General features: G+C 35.4%; 1 protein-coding gene across 1 annotated transcript in view; it reads left to right on the top strand.

Moving 5' to 3' along the window:
- The window catches only part of LOC105259385 (lachesin-like), a 44,028-nt gene that overhangs the window by 21,429 nt on the left and 2,673 nt on the right, over window positions 1–19,926 (top strand). Inside the window, exons 3-5 of the mRNA XM_011271284.3 lie at window positions 4,228–4,325; window positions 15,343–15,589; window positions 18,121–18,294. Of these exons, the coding sequence (XP_011269586.1) occupies window positions 4,228–4,325; window positions 15,343–15,589; window positions 18,121–18,294 (519 nt within the window). The remainder of the gene's footprint in view (window positions 1–4,227; window positions 4,326–15,342; window positions 15,590–18,120; window positions 18,295–19,926) is intronic.

The following is a 19,926-nucleotide window of genomic DNA, read 5'->3' on the forward strand; positions in this document are numbered from 1 at the left end:
ATTTATTTTGATATCAAGTTTCTCGCCGAGACTTCCCGCAGAGAAGCTGCTATAGAAACAGTACAACCGTTTTATCGTATTCGAATCTCGATTGCTTAAAGCCGCTAACGTAGTTACGTATTTTACGATGCGGAAGGGAATAACGATGCCGCGTCTGATTCGTGCCTCACTTTTACTACTGACCGCTACTATTTTTATTTCTCTACCGCACTTGCCGATAGCTTACAAACGATCTCGATCGTAATGAATGTAAATACCAAAATGTAAAAACAAAAAAAAATATATATATATATATATGTATGTTGTATAAAATCAATATAAAATACATTAACTTTATAAAAATAAAAACATGTTAAAACTTATTGTTAGATTAAAATTATGTTCGGTATAAGCATTGTATTGTGAATAGGAAATAATTTTAATTTAACATGTTCATTAATTGCTTTATCTGATTTAATTCTATATCAGTAATTTTCATTTAACATACATATTCAGAGAGATTCATATTTTCCAAAATATTTCCATGTAAAATACCACGCGCTAAAAGTTAAATATAAAAGAAAAATAATATTTTAAATTTGTAAATATTTCGAGAGAAAGCTTTCCGACATCATTTTACTTTACCTGTTTTGCAAGTTTCGATATTTTTGTCAATTTAATATACATTTAAAAAATTTTTTTTAACCAACGCTTTTTAAACTACGAGTAATAACGATTTTGAATTCTTCGTACTACAACTACAAAATCTGATTTTTTAACTATATTCGATTGCTATATAGGATTTCTGTATAAAACACTGTACATGCACATGTTCTCTTTTGCTTAAAAATCCGAAATAATTTTGTGACATTTCAAATAATTTTTTGGAAATATTTATTTATTATATTATTTTCTTTACATGTATTTAAAAATACTGTATTATAAATTACGCATATTTAAAATGAAGATTTTTCTAAAAGATGTAATATTTACTACATTTTTACAATCATCTTATGCTATAATACGTAAAATCGAGCATCTGAACCAATTGACTCGAGCTAGAAATTCGCATTGCGCCATCATTCAAAGCGTCTTTTAAATTTTGCTTCAAACGTGCATAAATAATTTCTTTTATAATAATGTTAAAAAAAATACCTAAAAATCGAGGTCGAGCGTGCCGCATAAATATATACAATTTATCGCACATTCCTATCATTGTTCTCGTCTCATAAACATAAGATACAGCAAAACAAGCGATGCAATCAATTTTTCTGACGAGTCATGTCCGTCTTTTTATTTTTCATATAATTATCGATATGCGCCGATATCGAGAACCGAAAGTAAAAGCCGAGTTCGTTCTTCGATCGATATTTCGAATCCGCAAGTGCGACCAATATATTCGAATACAGGAGCATGGATGCCGGCTATCGTAACCTATGTGCCGCGAGATTGAATTATTTTTCTCTCAGAATAATTTCGCCATAAAATAAGACCAGTACGAGTGTGCATGCGCGAATTCACACACATACACAGCCACCGTTCGTGGCATTATCCTTCTCGAGAGGGGGATCGCTGCAGCTCTTTTCTCCTCTCTCTCTCTCTTTCGATCTTTCGTTTTTGCTTCTTGCTGGTAACTTTTCTTTCCTTCTCTTTCTCTCTCTTTCTTCTTTCCTCCCTTCATCTCCTTGTTCCACCCCCGTAGACGAGGCCACTCGAGACGGGTAACATCGCTATTTTCCCCCACGTCTCCTTATATTACATTCTAGATACGATCGCGGGGATGGTGGTAGAAGCTAAAAATTCCTTTCTGCTCCTGTTTCTGTCAGTGAATATCTTATCATAATATCGCGCCGATATTCTATGCTTGCAGAGATCGTCCCCGTGACTCTCTGACACATCTAACTCTTGGGCTTTCGTCTCGTCGCTTTGTTACCTATGAAACAGCCGCAAGGATTCAAATACAATTTTGATATATCTCGAAATATCTGGCAATATCGCCTCTTCGGTTTAGTCGATCGACAGATTGTAGTCACGGCTTCTGTTCGATGCAGCCGCGAGACATCGGGAATGCTCCCGGATGCTATGCGCCCGATGCATCGTCCAAAAGCATGACTCGGCGATGAGACAGTATTTGCAAACTTTGACTTCGCGCGTGTTTCAATATCGCACCACGTGTCTGTGCGCGATGTAGCCATTGTTTGTTTAAACTTTTCGTTTTTTCTCGGATCTCCCGTCTTCACCATGTTACCGACAAGAACGATTTTTCGTTTATAAAAATGTGTAGCGTAATACTTGCAACTTCGACTTGCACTTTTTTCCTTCGCATCATATTCGCCGGCTCGATTTTACGGTTCCTGCCGGCTGGAAAGAATCGCCGGTGCTTTCGTAAAATAAAGCCAGTGCATTGTTCTCGAGAGCGGGAAGGATGAATCAAGAGGGATGAATCTCTAGATTCTTTTATTACAGGAAAATTGGAGAACTGGGAGATCAATTACGTAATTTTCCTCTAGAGATAGAAAGATGATAAGAGCAAAACTTTTTACGTGAAAATACTTGTTGAAAAATCACATAAGTCTTTTCTACATTAAACAATGAGATTCCGCACCAAATGACATTTACGCGAAATTTTACACATTCGCAAGTGGAAGGAGCGAGTTCACTAACAGTTCTATGATTTTACTCACCAGATGTGACAGTTAAAGTTCTCAGATCTTAATGGCGTAATCGGAAATTAAGTGACACTTTTGTAATATATCATGCAAATTTTCGCTGGGTTCTACTAGTTGATAAATGTGTAATTCCTTTCGTTATCTTCATGCTTAGATTACGTGGCAATGTACGAAGCACATTGTAAGCTATGGTATGTTCGCACCGCTTTGTATGAGGCATTTGCATTAGATGCACATATGCGAGCGCGCGTGAGCTTATTGTAAACTACATGTATGTTCACGAAAACCACGAACGAGGTATTCACAATATATTTTAGATTAACGCTATTGTCATGAAGAATTCATCAACGTCTTTCACAGTTGGCGTTTTTTTTATGAATATTCATTATTATATTTATATCGATTTTGTAACCCGTACCACGATTCTTATGCATGGAGCAACTCGGCGCATCGTCATCTATGTCAACGAGCTGCAATTTGAGGCTTGACAGGAAATTAAAACTATATTTCACCGTTCGAAATATGGTATTATACGCGTCAACAAGCCGTTAATCGTCGCTATTGCGCCGTCACGTGTACTTTAACGAGAATAACGAATCATGAACATCGAAGTGCTTGCATTTGCTTCGAGTGGCATTAAATATATGTCAAAGCAATGCACGCGTTAAGTTTCATATAATAATATATTTATACGAGGCTAAATATTTTTAAAATATTATTTTACATTACACGGAATAATATAAATTGAACTAGCAATATTAGTTTCATAATCTCGACGTGACATATCGTTTCTCTACATATTATCAAAATATGAATATATCGCAAAATATTTATTTATTATTATTTAAATATGCCGCGCAGAAATGTTATTGTATAACGTATACAGAATGTAACAATCATTAGCGATAATTATAATTTACGATATTTGCAATCGGAATATTTTATAAACAACAATGTTTTTTCTTGCAGAATTATTTAAAGTTATCCTGATGTTTTCAATCTTGATGTTTTCATATCGCGATATTATATATTTATTTATTGCATTATATTTTTGTTGTGCATATTTCTATTTTGTAGCATATTTCTCTACAAATATTTTCAATAAAATATTCAGCGAACGAATAACAACATCATATAATTTGATAATTCCACATATAACTTTTATACTCATACATTGTCAGTCCATATATTTGAAGGTACAAAATTTTAATATAATTGACATTTCATTACCAAGATATCCAATAATAATGAATATTAAAAAAGTGCCAAATACGATAATCTGCCTCAAATATTTAGCTAAAAAATTGCTCTGCACCTGCCACAAAGAATGTCATTAAAATTGCGTTTCGTAAGAGTTTCAACAAGTTCTGTACAACACAGCTCAACTTTTATCCGGACATTCTATTTCGAAACGCAAATGAGAGAGCAGCATTAATCCTCCCTTTTAGAATTTTGTTTAAAAAAGTTCCGATGGAATTTTTATAAGGTATCACAAAGGAGTCACGTTATGCGAATAAAGAATCTCAGGATGCTTGAATTTAATTAAAAGCATTAATGCAAGGCTTCTTTCGGTTCGCAGATGTGCCGAGCTTTTCCGAGCCGATCGGCAATGTGACCGCCGCCATCGGCAAAGAGGTTGCTCTCTCTTGTACCATCAGGAAAGTGGGAAATTACAAGGTAAGCAGCCGGTGAATTTTCAACGGCAAGAAACGGCAGCGGGCGGCGCGATGCCGCCGCTCTCGCGGGAGAGCGAGCATCGGGCGCTAATTAGAGTCGGCTCGGAGAACGCATAAGCGCGCGCGTTGCCAGAGCGATAAGGGAATCTGAAATTCGGGTAATCCCGTGGAAATAAATGGGTCGCTCCGGACTGGCTCTGGCAGATGTCAGCGTACCGGTGCCTTTTTGCGCGCTCTCCGTCCGCCGTTTCCTGTATTTTTCCGCGGGTGTGAATCGGGCGCGAGTTTTCCGCTCGAAATAAGTCGAGGTAATGCACCTCGAGGTCGTTAAACTAAGAGGAAACCATTAAATGTACATGCCGATTCTTATTAGAATCACGCGGGCAAATACTGATCAAAAGAGAGTTCTCGTTCTTTCGTTCCACCAAGAAAGTTTCACTCCAATTTCATTTCGTATGCATTAAATATGAAAATAGAAACTTTATTTTACATACATTATTTAAGCACATACGAGAAATTCAATAATGCCCGACTTATCTCAGGATAATTTTTTCTTGCTCGTATCTGAAGATTAAGTTGCCTCGGTTTAGTAAGATAAGTGCTTAATACCGAGCATGGAAACAATTTTATGCATTTCACGTTGAAGTCTCCCTAGTAATATTCGAAAAATAAAGAGAGCGAAGAATAACAAGGCACCCAATGCGATTCATGCAATATATGTTCGGTACGGCAATTTACAATGCAAATGTATAGCGTATATTCAATAAGCCACGCGTAAACGCCTGCTAGTGGCACATACAAATGTTTATTTTTCGCAGAATATCGAAATTACCATTTCGTTCTCAAGCTTTTCGCTATCGAACGCAGCATTGAGCGCGCTTATAATATATATCGCGCATAAATCGATTAATTAGAGCTTAAAGTCATGCCATACGCGCGCACACGAGCGAATTGTGCGGTAGATGATTCGTCGAATAATTCCCATGAACGTTGTGTCGGTGATTTTTTCCCAGGATAAAGCTTTGACGTGCGATTAAACGCGTTAAAGCTCGCGCGCGCGTCAGCGCATCGCCATTATTTTGTGTTATTTTAACTATGGCGCTTTTAACACCACATATGTGACCAGTTGTAAAATAAAATTTGATAACGGAAAATTTGTATGCTGCCGAATTAACCTTACTAATCTATAACCCCGAATGAATGCATCTTTCTCAATTGATCGTCGATTATAGCAATGCCGCAAAAAGAGAGCAGAAAATTACTCGGTTTTTATAGAAAGCGTTACAGTTGGATATTGAACAAAAAATAAAACATGTAATAACGGCAAAATAGTGGATCAAATAATACGAAAGTAAAATTTATTCAAAAATATACATACAAAAATAAATGCACGATAATTAGGAACGAAAGCAGCATTTTAATCTTGTAGAAAATGATATAAAATTAAATGATATGAAATATAAAAATATAATTAATAAAATCTTATTGAAAAATTCGTTATATATATGTGATAAATGTAATATTAATTTGATAAAAAGTAAGTAAATCTAATATAATATTTACTATTCGTTTATATAAAATATAAAAAATATAGCAAGAACGCTAAATTTATTATGAAATTTATACGAAAATAACATAATATGTATAATGATAGAAAAATATATAAAATATATAAAAATTAATTAATAAAATTATGTCACTTTCTCTTTTTCAAAAAATAATTAATGTCTATTCAAATATAAGACCATAGAAAAGTAAAATAAATATAACCAGTTTTCAACTGAATAGAATAAATATAGGACAATTTTTCTCTCTTATATTGTTGCGCTTAATGCAGGAAAAAATAAATAACAGAAATAACAGAAATAAAAGAAAAAAGTAAAAAAAACTAATAGTTATATAAATGTAAAAATTCAAATTTCAAATTTTACAAAAAAAAACATTCATATTGGTTATATTCCACTTCGCGATTTCCAACAAAAAATTAACAAGCCGTTTTTTATATTATATATTTTACAGATTTTTCTTGTTAAATAACATTTTGCATCTGCAGACAGCCGAATCGCATCTAAGTAGCTTAATTAAATGTTTGGGCGGTATAATACTCTAATACTCTGACTCTTGCAATACTACCGTGGCGTTAATGTTTCCAGCCAGTATAATTATCTTATTTAATTTATTCTACGGCATCTTATAGTTTACGATCCAGTAATTTATTCTAGGTATAAAATATGTACGGATAAAACAGCAATATGCTTTTGCGATATGAATCGCGAGCTTTCATGCGCGAATTATTTCCGTTATATATTTTTATTATTTTTTTTTTTATCAGTGTAATTTTATACAGACACAACAAAATCGAATACACTTCATGGTTGGTCCAAAAACACTCTGGGCAATGGTTGTTTGCCGTTCGGTGTACACGCGCAGTTAATACTTTTTTATACGTGTACATGCGCTATTTTTATGTACTCCACCACATCCCCAGAACTATGGCCCGTCGGCAAACAGACTCGCATATTTGTACACCACGGATAGACAGTAATAAAAGAGCTTTATGCATGCATTTTCCGTAGTTATAAAGAAACGTTGCAATAATGGAATATCTTTTAGCGTACTTGTAAGTTTGATGTTTGTTATTAATGTAAAATTCAATGTAAAACATCATAAAAGGATTTTCAACCTTTTTATTACAATTTTGCATCATTTGAGATTGTATCCATTAAAAGTAGAAAAGTGTACATACGTCAATGCAGAGGAAAAAACAAAAATTGCATATATGTAATATTATATTGTACTATATATTTATTAATAAAAAAAATATTGGACATGCAGACATATGCAGAGAAGACTCAAAAAAATTAATAGTTCAAAATATAAATTTAAATCATATCGTTGTAAACTGCAGGAAAAAATTGCTGTCTCCGAAAATGCGAAAAATGGGTGAAATGGTTATTTATCGCGAGCCCATTTATATTCATCGCAAGAAGCATGTGTACCAGCAACTGAGAACTTAACGTCCATTGTAAACTAAAGTTCCAGGTATGTAACTCATACTGATGCATAAGTACTTTGCCGCTAACACGTCACTAATTAAGACTTCAGTACTTTATTTTTACGCATATTTAACACTATAGTGTCAAAAACGGAATCAAATATGTATATATACATGCATTTCTCTCATGTAGAATAAAGTTATCAATGTAGAATGAAGTTATCAAACATATTGTCGTATAAAGTTATCAAACATATCAAACATATTGAGAAAAAGAAACTGCGCGATTTTCTATGAATATTGCTCGCATTGATTAAGGATCGTAAAATTCTTTCTCAAATTTTAATTTCTCGATTTTTATCGAGGAATTTTATTTATATTCACAGGAATAACAGTTTATTACAAGAGACACATATTTTCTATCGATATCATTTAAGATAAATACGCATTTCTTTTGATAAATATTAATTTCAAATATAGTTTTTATTCCCTTTGAAATTACTTTAGATTTGTTTTAATTATGCAATTATACACAGAATTGCGTATACATCATTTAATAAACTTCTAAAGTTTATATGTTGTTAAGGAAATTTAGTTTAGCAAGGTTTGTACAACTAGTTCATTTAACTGTACATTTTATCTGAAATGGTACGATTCAGTAGTAAAGCCTGAAACTGATCAGACAGAATATTTAATTTTCGACTCGATATTCTTCCTTTTCACTGACATTTTCATTAACATTTTAATTGCAAATATCAATACTAAGTTTCTATAGATATTATACAGAAAGATTTTTTATAAAATATACATCCTAATCAAAATTTAATGAAGGTTCAAAAATGGCAAATGTATTAATGATAATTATATACTATGTCTATGTCAAATTTATTTTAACTGATATGAAAGAAGAAAGAAGAAGAAAAAAATTAGAAATAAAAAAGTTACAAGTTATAACGAGGATTATATATATGCAACCTACATGTATATAATCCATAAGATTATACGATTAAAGTATTATACAACAGTTGCAACCATAACTTGCAGGATTACAGCCTATAACTTTGCATAATCGAAACGATTTATACATTCAACGTTTTCAGAGCAGTTAAATCGAATAAATTAATATCTCACAATAAAAATTTTATTCGTCGAATAATCAACTAACAAGGGAACCGAAGTGAAAAGCGATCATAATGAATGAAAGGAAACGGAAGCAGTTACCGTCACTGACACAAAAGTACGATTTTAAAAGTGTGCAATTTTCAAGAGATTATAAAACGCCTTTCGCGACAAGTAGATAAAAATTCACACACACACACACACACGCGCGGCCCGCGCGCGCGCGGACACGCACACATACAGTTGCACATACCGATCCACTGTAACAGTGGCTCTTTCTCTCGGCGCTTTATCTTCGTGGAGTTCCTCAGTGTTTTCTTACTATTCTTGTGCTCGTCTCGACCGATCTTTCTAAAGCCTTCCTAAACGAAAAAAAGACACCGGCAAGCTTGAAGCTTTTAGTATCCGCGGCACCTTTTCAAGAGAGTAAAACGAGGCAAATCGCTGAGATGCAACGCGGCAGATTGGTGTCTCTATCTCTTTCTCCTCCGTTGCGAGAGACGGATCAAGAAAAAAATGGATGGAGATATCTTCTGTGAGATGTACGTGACGACTATGATCCCTTAAACGTTCTCATTTGCACCATCGCAAAAGTCGAAACGCGCGCTTGAAAGAAATCAAAGCGTTTTTCTCGCATTCTAGCGCGAAGGAAGCACTAAATGTGAAGTATAGAATCCTTTCGCGTCGTTCTTGCTATACTTTTTGCTTTAATTTTGCGTCGAGTGTAGTTAAAATTTTCATAATTTTTTTTAATACGTCAGATATTAACTAGAGCATTCTTATATTGAGAATAAGAAATTGGATTCGTCATATAAGTAGCGAACGGATTAACAAGGTTGCTTAATTTGACTACTTATTCGCATAATTGCGAATATTGGCAAGTTCAAAGCAATTTAGATCAATTCACGTAAGATCATCCATTATTGGAGACTAACGGTGAAATAGGATAGGCTCGTATACTTGGACCGATGAAACATAATAGCAAATATCCGATAAACATAAATCCACGCTTCCTCGATATCCTTAGATAATCCAATTATACTTTAAACAATGTACGCGAAATGAAAGAAGCGATCGTAAATGAATATAAATATAATAATATGAGTAGCGAGAAGCGCGACGAGATGAATTTAGTTGCTTATGGCAATTCATTTATCACTGTCAACTCTTTTCTTCTCTCTCTTTCTCTCTTTCACGAGATATCGTCCTTTATAGTTGAGCGAAGTTGTAAGTTTACTAAGTCATATCTCACTGCCCACTCAAGAGAATGTTCACTTCCTTATTGTTCACTGAACTTAACACGCGTTATGTAACACGGTTGAGACAGAAACACTTTTTTCTTGTGTCATCGCGAGACGCAATCACGAAATACTTTATAATACGCAACTATATATACAATTATAGAGAAAGATATTGTTTTTAAAGAGATATAATACTATATATATTGGAAAAATTCTTTTATTTACGGCTTATTATATGCAATTTTTTACGGTTTATGCAAACCTCTCTAAGAATCATATGCAATATTTAATTTGTTTTCTTAAAATTAATAGATTTGTGTAATTATAATGAAAGCATGCCAATAAATCGCGTGAGATATTTTTTGCAAGGAAAGACTTATATACTATCCCCTTTTACGACATAAGACGGATAAGAACCCCTGTGCTTCGTCGCTCGTCTTCTTGCACTTCCTCCGTAATACTAATTTCACCGTCAACAATACACGAGGAGAAACTTCAGCGGCTCTTTTTCGCTCCATCTCCATCCCCATCTCATTCCTCTCCATCACGGCCTACCACCGTATCCAGGCCGTTCCCATCAAGCATCGACGGAAGAAACATTTTCGGGGATGCCGAAAACGAGGCAGAGGTATGCTCGGCAGGCAGCAGATTGCTTGGCGCAGCGAGAGAGAGATGCGAATAGAGAAAATGCGAAAGAGAAGAGGGATGCGAGTTGGCCGGAGTGGTGTTTCCCCAGGGTAAGCATGAGCATATACTTGCCCGGGGCTTATTCAGACAAATCGGTGATTGCTGCGGAGGCGAGCGAAAAGGTAGATCGTAGTCGCCGCTGCTGCCACTGCCGCTGCCACCACCATCACCGTCACCATCATCCTCACTAACACCATCACCGACCGCTCGTTGCCTTTGCCATCGTACCAAAGCACTTCGCACCGCAAACACGTTGCGCTTCCTATCGGTGCAACGATAGAACGAGGCATTACGCTGAAATCCGCCATGAATGCGAAGGTAGAACGACAGAGACGAAAGGTCACACAGACAGTGAAGTAACAGAGGCGGAAGTGGCAGAATAGAGAAGATTCTGTGCGATGTGGAGGGTTGTCCGTGAGATGGCGAGAGAGATGGAGAAATAGAGAGAGAGAGAGAGAGAGAGAGAGGGGAAGAACGCAGTCGGACTGAAGAGGAACTGGGAGAGAGAAGAATGATTGTTTCCATGATTACAATGGAGAGAGGAAGAGGAAAAGGGGAGACGGGCTCGGGTAGGGTAGGATAGAGGGCAAGGATGGGTGGCGGACGCGGGTAAAGCGGTATGGGGAGCAATCTCTTAGCGCTAACGTAGATTCGTGGGACGGGGTCTCTCGAAATATTACACTGGAAAGGTACCGACGACCGCCGCCGACGCGGACGTACCCATCGGGGAATTTCGTAACTGTGCGGATAATGTGTGTCAGCCATCGAGCCTGTCCGAAGTGCTTTCCCAAAGAAAATACTTTGCACCTCGTTTGGATACCGGAAAAGATGCAAGAAGAGAAAGAGAAAAACACAGAGACTCGTCACATCACTTCGTAGCCGTCGGCACTGGTTCCGTCACGGACGATTCATGGAGGAGGATTTATATCCCAAGGACGAAGGAACGTAAGCCTCAGATTCAAGGTGCTAATGCTCTTACAAAAGCTAGCAGTGGAAATAGCGGTCGAGTGGTTCCGTCCGGGGGAAAAGTATAGAGCTCGTTTTTAATTTATCAACCCCGGGAAAGAGAAAGTCTTTCTCTACGTCTCTTTCTGTTGTAATGAACGTTTCTTGTTGCAACGAGCCAGCGTGGAAAATTCTCGGATAAAAGCGCACCGGAGACGAGAGTAACGCTGCTACGGACGAGAATGTATACGAATAACTAGAGAAATAGTATTTCAGTTATTAAATTAAGCAACACACAATGAAACTGCGCACTCGGGAGAAGTAATTCTCGAAACTATGATGAAAAGAAGGAATCGTGTACAACGATTGGCGTGCAACGTTCCATCGGACGATTTTCCCACTCAAAGGCTTCAAGCCGATTACACATCGCCTCCGAATATCTCGTTAATCTCATCACGCTCCGCGCGCAATCACTGGGTGTGATTACTATTGAGAATAATTCAATCAACAATTAGTTACTTGTTAATGATTTGAATATTATTTATTTAGCAAATGTTAACTGTTATGTATATATATTTGTTAGCAAAATTTCATGCTTCTAAAAAAATTTGATGTCTCGCGCAATTGGTACTTATACTTCTAATTGTGATATATAATTGATTTAGTCAATGTGATAATAACAATCGTGATACATAATTGATTTATGCAATGCAAAATTATTATATATAAATGCATCGTTATTATATAAATTAAATAAATACATAATTATTAGGTGGCTTTTGCTTGGATCGTCCATTATCGGCTCAAATCCTCATTAAGAGCTATATCCCGCCTCTATATTCATTTTTAATATGGCAGTCATAAATTGTATATTTAAATATTCCTGTTTTCTCTTCATAATTAATTAAAAGATATTTTCTCAGCACACGGAAATGCAAAATGGAGTAATTTATATCTCTAACAATCTAATTAATAGCAAAGTCTCTTTGATGCAAGGATTATCTTTAAGCATCTTTAGCATCTACCGTGAAAGCTATCTTAACATAATATATAATCTAATGTAATCAACCGCCTTTCGAATGTCGATTGCACATTATAGGCAACTAAGTTTTTAAACATTAAATATTAAAATAAAAAAATGTACCTATTTATAAATTCATGTAACTTCATTTTCTTGAAGTACTTTGGATATCGGTAAATTATTCAGATGCCTTTTTCATTTTTACTTAACGACTTAGATATATTTAATATTTAGATATAAAAAATTAATGTTACTATATAATTTTTAATTTTTAGGAGAATATTGAAAAATCGCAAGAAAAATTCCATTTAATAATACACGCTGAAGAGAATTACATTATTAAACATATTCCGTAGAATCAAGAAAGAAAAAAAAGAAATATTATCTAAAACGTGCAGTGAAATAGAAGTTTCAGATTTATATTTCATTAATTACCCTTTCCAATCAGATTCTTCCAATATTATCCGGATATCCACTAGTTCTCAGAATCGTGACTATGCAAAATGCCGCACTAAGTCGCCGTTTGAGTTCTCTGGAGGTTTTTCTGCGATAAGCATGCCATCTCCGTAGAGGGAGGATGACATTATTCCGGGATAGCATCGTACGAATCGTTATCTTCTTCGTAGAGATAATGACTCCGCAACCTCGACACTGATAACGTTCTATCATTCTTTTCATAGACAAGACAAACTGTGTTCCTCCGTGACAATGTATTTAAAGCGTCGTCGATTATGCTTCGATAACGAAAGGATTCAAATGGCGACTGCCATCATCTCTCAGTTTTCTTCTGTCCAACCCTTTCCCATTTGCTGCAGTCGCTACAGGCACGTAGCGTCTCGTTTTTCGCGCAAATAGCTGCCTTTATCGGAAACTCGATTTATATTGTACTACTTATACTACATCGATTCGATTAAGCTATGCGGTGCACAGCTTGCCGCTTCCTCATTACCATGATCACAAGTGGTGCTCTAAACAAAGGAAAACTTTTCTTATAGAAAGAAATACGATATTATATCGCAATGATTTTTTTTTAAGAGAAATATATCAAATACACTTCTCCATTTTTCTCTTTTCAAGTTTCGCATCACAAAACATAAATTTAATTAAGTTATAATTTTATTCTCAATTTTTATATGTCTTAATATTCCAGTTGTATATTTTTATATTTTGAAAAATTAGAGGTTTTGTAAAACTATTTAAAAGTAAGTAAGTTTTTACTTTGTAAAAATACTTAAAAGTATTATTACGCATAAAAATAAATACTAAGATTTCTTGTCAAACTAATTATTATGAATATTACTAATACTATTATTAATATTATTAATATATTTATTAATTGATATTGTTTAGCATTCCAAAATTTAAAGTGTACGATTAAATGACAAGCTTTTGTGAAAGCAACTAATATTTTAAATAATTTAATATAGTTTTCAAAAAACAAGATTTTTAACGATATTTACGACTAAAAACAGACTAGACTTTGTTTCTACGGTCAACTTGTCAACACATATCAGGTGAACGCAGTGTATACCCTCAAGGCCAATTAACCCTGTTTTCAGTGATCAACCCTTCGTCTAAGCTCGAGGGTAGCTTGCGGCGAAGTACACGCGTGTCGCACAGGTGTGTATGGATGACACACCACCAACTAGCGGTGTCCCAGCGCGCGGCATGTAACTGGCTGCCCGCGTATGACCGAAGGTGGTTATATGGGTTGCACAACAGTCACTTGAGATTAATTACCAAGTGCATCGTTAGAGATAACACGGCGAAGGCTTGGTGGCGGCGGTTAAGTGAGGCGATGGCGCCCAGATACGACGTTAAATTGAACCTTTCGTCACCGCTGATTCCAGCACCGATCCGATCCGACCTAACTCGGCGCAAGTCGAGTACAATATGCGTACTTGCCTAAAAGCAATTACTGCCGACGGGTACACATACATACATACATGTACGCACGTGAACTTGATGATAGCGCGCGATATAATATTGTTCGGCCAGCATCTCGTTCGTACCGGCTCTCGTCAAACCCGTAGCGGGACACGAGTGAAGGACGATATCTGATGTTAAACTCCGTGCGCGGTTGCTGAATATCATTATGAGCTACATCTCGATTTAATAGCTTTATCGAGCTATTCTCAAGTTAATAGCCTGATTTTTCGCAAAAATATAGAGTAGATACTCGAATGAACGACAATTAATCTAGGCTATTTATATGCTCATATAAAATGATATCGCACTCTCAAATTACACTTTCAAATATTTTTTAATAACATTCGCGACTAGTATTTTGATTTCATTAGCTAGGTAATAATAAAATGTATTAATCAAGCATGAAATAGAAAAATAGCCAAGAGATTTTAATGTTCAAAATTTCCAAATATTTAAAACGCATTTAATCCAGAGATAAAAATTTATATAAGTCATCTTATTTTCATATTTTCTTTTCATTTCTTTCATAAAAATTATCTTTAAAGAAAAGTTGCGTCATCTCTTAAGTGGATACTCTATTGATGCATCTAGTCTTCAATATAATCTTAATTATTAAAAAGAAAACAAAATAAATTTCAAATTATCACCATCAGGAAATTTATAAACTCATAAATGGTTCTAATTAGTCGCAGGAAACTGTCATAAATTATTTATTATTATACAACATCTCCCATCATTAGAAGAAAAATATCGGCTTAAAATTGGCTAAATCTGTCATTAAATATTAATATGATTATAATGAAATGCATTTACAATTCCCGCAGTAGTGGTATTCGCGTGTCGTTATCGAGGAATAATTTATGCAAGCGTGATTGAAAATTCCGCAACTAAATTTTCCATGAAATTTCAATCTACATAGAACTGATATTCATTCAGTGATTCAGATCCGCGATCGCTGGGGAGAAATAATATCCCTTCGAATTTAATTCCCATAGCGACCGATTCAAAATATCCACGGTGTCCAAAATGTCCCTCTCCGCTTTCATGAAAATAAATTCCGATATTTGTATGTTGCCCGTAGGTGGGATGGCTACGGGCTGAGGATCAGACGATATTATCAATGGGCGATCGCAGAGTCACTCAGTCGCCTCGTTTCTTCGTTACTCTGGAAAACGCCAAGACGAAGAATCAGACGCAGTCGCGGGAAGACGAGGAGGCCACTTGGCAGCTACATATCCGGGGGCTGAAGGAGGCCGACCGTGGTTGCTACATGTGCCAACTCAACACCAAACCCATGTTAAGCCAGCTGGGATGCGTGGATGTCCTAGGTATGCCTAATTGCACGCGTTTACGCGTGCCGCATTCCGGCCGACCAAGGTTTGCGGCTGTTGGCAGAGACGTCACGCACGCACGCATTGCGTTTCGATTAGGTCTGGGCCATGCTTTAGGACCGGAAAGTATGCGTGCCTCGCCACTGCAACGGCGCGCCTGAATAGGTCGTTGTACACGTGTGCAACATCGCGCATATCGCACAACACGAAGATTTCTCGTTGCACGTGTCATGCAAATAGCATGAGTAAAATATATTATATACGCTACCATGTCTTGGTAATTTATGACTGGAAGAAATTTAATTGTGGCTTTCAAAAAAAATGTTAAAATCTTGATCTCTGAATTGATTTAGCTTGTTTAATCATGGAATTTAAATGATTCAACGTACGTATGCAAAGTATTTAAACCGGTTTAATTTGATTAATAAAAAGTTCACCTCATTTTATGTGTTCTCTTACAAGACATAATATCGATTCTACAAGAGTTAGTTTACAAGGTGCATTATCGGTCATATAAGAAATGCTAACAGCCGTGCTTTAATTTATAGTTTAATTAAACACGATAACGAAGTTCGAAAGTCTATCTGGCGTAAAGTCTATCAGCGTTCACTGACTGCATCAGTTGATGGATGTTCGTACTTTGTAGCTCATGTGCAAACGTCAAACTAGATTATTTCTATTAAATTTACATTATCCTTTTAACGTTAATTATGCTGGCATAACACGCGCATCTTAATATTAAGTTGCTTAGCTTCCATATCAACAATATCCCAGATATAATATTATATTCCATAATCGGAATTGCTGTAAGCTTCAATTTTGGCGGAAAACGCGCTCGTTGCGCTCTACTGCGGTATCATGAAATGCACAATTTCACTTTTATATCGCGCCCACGGGGTCGGTAGTAGCTCCGGCCGAGTAATATCATCTACTTTGTGCACGGGGACGAGCCGAAGGATGAGCAGGGAATATGTTCTATCGTGTGCGTGCGTGCCTTCGTTCATCGTCGGATACCAAAAAGCGGGCTCTTGCTGTCGAATGGAATGAAATTCCTTTGTGTAGTAACACGGGAAAATGCCATCCTCTTTTTTTTTATCGGCCGATTTGTCCGTATGTGTGTAACGTATGTTATACTGCGACATACTTGTGTCCAGCTTGGATCTTTGTAATTGAAACGAACCGAACGACTTTTCGAATTGGACGGAATTCTATCAGGAGAGCTTTTCGTCCTTCCTCCTTGAAGGAAGAAGGATGTCCCGCTGATATTTCATTTCCATCGAGTGCAACGGGAATGATCCTAAGATGATTTTACGATCGTGTTTGCCAGTGTCATCGGCAACGTCTCGGTTAAATCGAGTTAAAATATGGCAATACCGATTCTTTATAGTCCACGTATCCTTGCCAGTTTTCGTTCGCGAAATTTCATCCATGGTCGACAACAGATGCCAAAGAGACTTATATGAAGATATATCGTTTCGCACAATACACGCGCGCGATTTCGATCCGATTCATAAATTGTTTCGCCATTGTAGACGCGTGTCAGATAAAATTGCATCATAATCCTCGGACACATGTTGAATTTGTGATAAATGGACGGGCGTGCGATATCGAGAAAATTCATTTCATTTTACAAAGGCCGCGTGGTAACGTTTAGTATACTTTACATTCTATATACACACAATGCAGTTCAGAAAACATGTTTGTTATACAACTGCTTTATTATTCTTTTGTTAGCAAGCTTTACATGTGCTTCTGATGTCCAACCCGATACACAATGCAGTAACACAATGAATTACGACAAAATATTAGCTCAAAAGAGTTTTATAATTGTTTTTTTTTTTCAAGCGCAATTAAAATATATATGATAGAATTAATTTTCCATATTGTATTTTACGAGACGGATTACAATTGCAAAGCTTCAAAAAAATACGTGAATAACAGGAAATTAATTTCACAGCAGACATAGAATTATATCGATGCAAATATTTTTATTTTACAATCATAAATTTTTAACAACGCATCCTTCATAGTCCTCGTAATTCACTATGATATATATTGCATGTTATATGGATTAGATAGTTTAATTTTTCGTAAAATAATTTGTCCTTATCATGGATCAATGTTTTTTGCTTATTCTAATTTAAAGTACTTTTATTCAACAATGTATTTTTTATATATTTTTATTTTATATTGATAAATAATATGTAATAATTGCATATAACAAATATATTTTGCATTTTTATAACAAACATATTTTGCATTTTTTTCTGTGTTGAGTTTAAGAAGGCTTATTGTACATTTTATTGTGCATAATTTTCAAATAAAAAATATAATATGAATGTATTGCACAAAAATCAGATAATTAAAATATGAAGGAACTTTTCAACTTTTTCTCTATGTGAAATATGAAGGAACTTTTTCTCTATGTGAGCGAATAAATGTGTGACATTTGGCGTAATTGTTAAATGTGATTTTAAGCATTTCATTATCTTGCCTCTGATTTGACAAGATTATCTTTTCTTTTTCAGTGCCACCCGACATCCTGAATTCTGGCACCTCGGACGGCGAGGTTTCCGTTCTCGAGGGCGAGAATGCCACATTGTCGTGCAAAGCATCCGGACGGCCACCGCCTCGTGTATTCTGGCGACGCGAGAAAAGTGATTTCATACTCGTGAGGGGACCTCACGATCCGTTGATACAAGGTAAGATATCGTCTTTATATTCCAAGGATCCTAAAGTTGTCACTCTCGGTGATTCTCGTAATCATCGTCTCTTTCTGACAACGACGTGCCACATGAAATACGCTTTGTTTTGGAATAACATGTCTCTCTTTTTGCGAGGAAATCCTCCCTTCCCTACGCGAATGTTATTTCCTATCTATTTACGTCATATAATCCTATCGCAGATTTGTTCAGTTGATTTATACAAAAGATTTATGACTTTATACGCTCAGTAAATAATAAATAGCAAATTTTATTTAAAATGTAGAAAGAGAGCATTTCTTTCTTGTATCTCTTTGTCTTTTAAAAATATTTACATATAAGATCTCAATCATCTGTATTTTAATTTTTAAAACAGATATTTTCTACACCTCTTCGCAATTAAAATAATCCCAGTAATTAGATGCATCTCGATGAAATGAATGATCGTTTTAAAGGGATATGAAAATATCGTAAATTCATACACGTAGGTGATTCCGATCGAAAGCAATTACGACAGAACACGTTCCATCGAATAGAGATTAGTTTATCCGCGATGACTTTCAATATCCTGCGAGCACGTCGAGTCACGCTGCATTTTGCAAGACATCTGCACTCGAGGAATTTCGTATAGTCGCGATAGATCGTACAATGCGAATAAATCGCGATCGGTTAAAAAAAATATTTGCAACATCAGAGTGCCAATGGCTCGTGCGGAATTAAAAGAGTGTGCTTGTATAACCATTGACATTCAATTGGAATGATTGACATCGTGCTGGAGAGACAAATTTTAGCAATCAATCGATTTCCGATACATTTCCCCGTATATCTCGATATATAACGCGACATATTATTTATGTGTGTTTCAATGAAAGACTTTTTTCATAAATTCAATCTACACAATCTCATTCATCACACACAGATTTTTTTCAGAATCTTATAATTATTTTTTCAAATCTCTCTAATTATTATTCTACACATTTACTATAATACTACATGTATACTATCTATATATTTTTTCTTAATTTTTATAGGAAAAAAGTTTTCTTCAAATACGTGTGTATATCATGCTTTATAAAATTGTGCTTCATAAAATTGTGTAAATATCTTATATATATAAACATTAATAACATATAATTGAAGATCGTGATATTATATAACATAAATATTGACATACATAAATATGACGTACATTCTGTTATAATATAATGGAAAGAATTGTATATTTTTTCCCACAAGAAATAGAATTTTGTTTCTGTCATGGTTTAGTTTAATGAACGTTAACGAAAATCTGATAGATGATAATTAAATTCTGAAATAAAAAGACGTTATTTCCGTATATGACAACGCAATCAAACATTCGACAATTATTAATTTAATGCAAGTTACTGCAGCGTTGCACGAATTCGTCAACTGTCAGCACAAATCACGCATCTTGCATTTTCGATCGATCTTATTAAACTTCTGACACATTTTATCGCGAACATGGAACGACACGTTCCACATGTGATTTATGTCGGCCGTTCGTTCGATAATAATATAATTCATTATCTTTCAGTTATTCGAAAAGCATGTCTACTGCACATATACGCTAATGCAATTTTTCATTGGATAATGGAAAATGTAAACATAATA

The sequence above is a fragment of the Camponotus floridanus genome, unplaced genomic scaffold (assembly GCF_003227725.1).
Source record: "Camponotus floridanus strain SB8 unplaced genomic scaffold, Cflo_v7.5 scaffold105, whole genome shotgun sequence".
Taxonomy (NCBI): Eukaryota; Metazoa; Arthropoda; class Insecta; order Hymenoptera; family Formicidae; genus Camponotus; species Camponotus floridanus.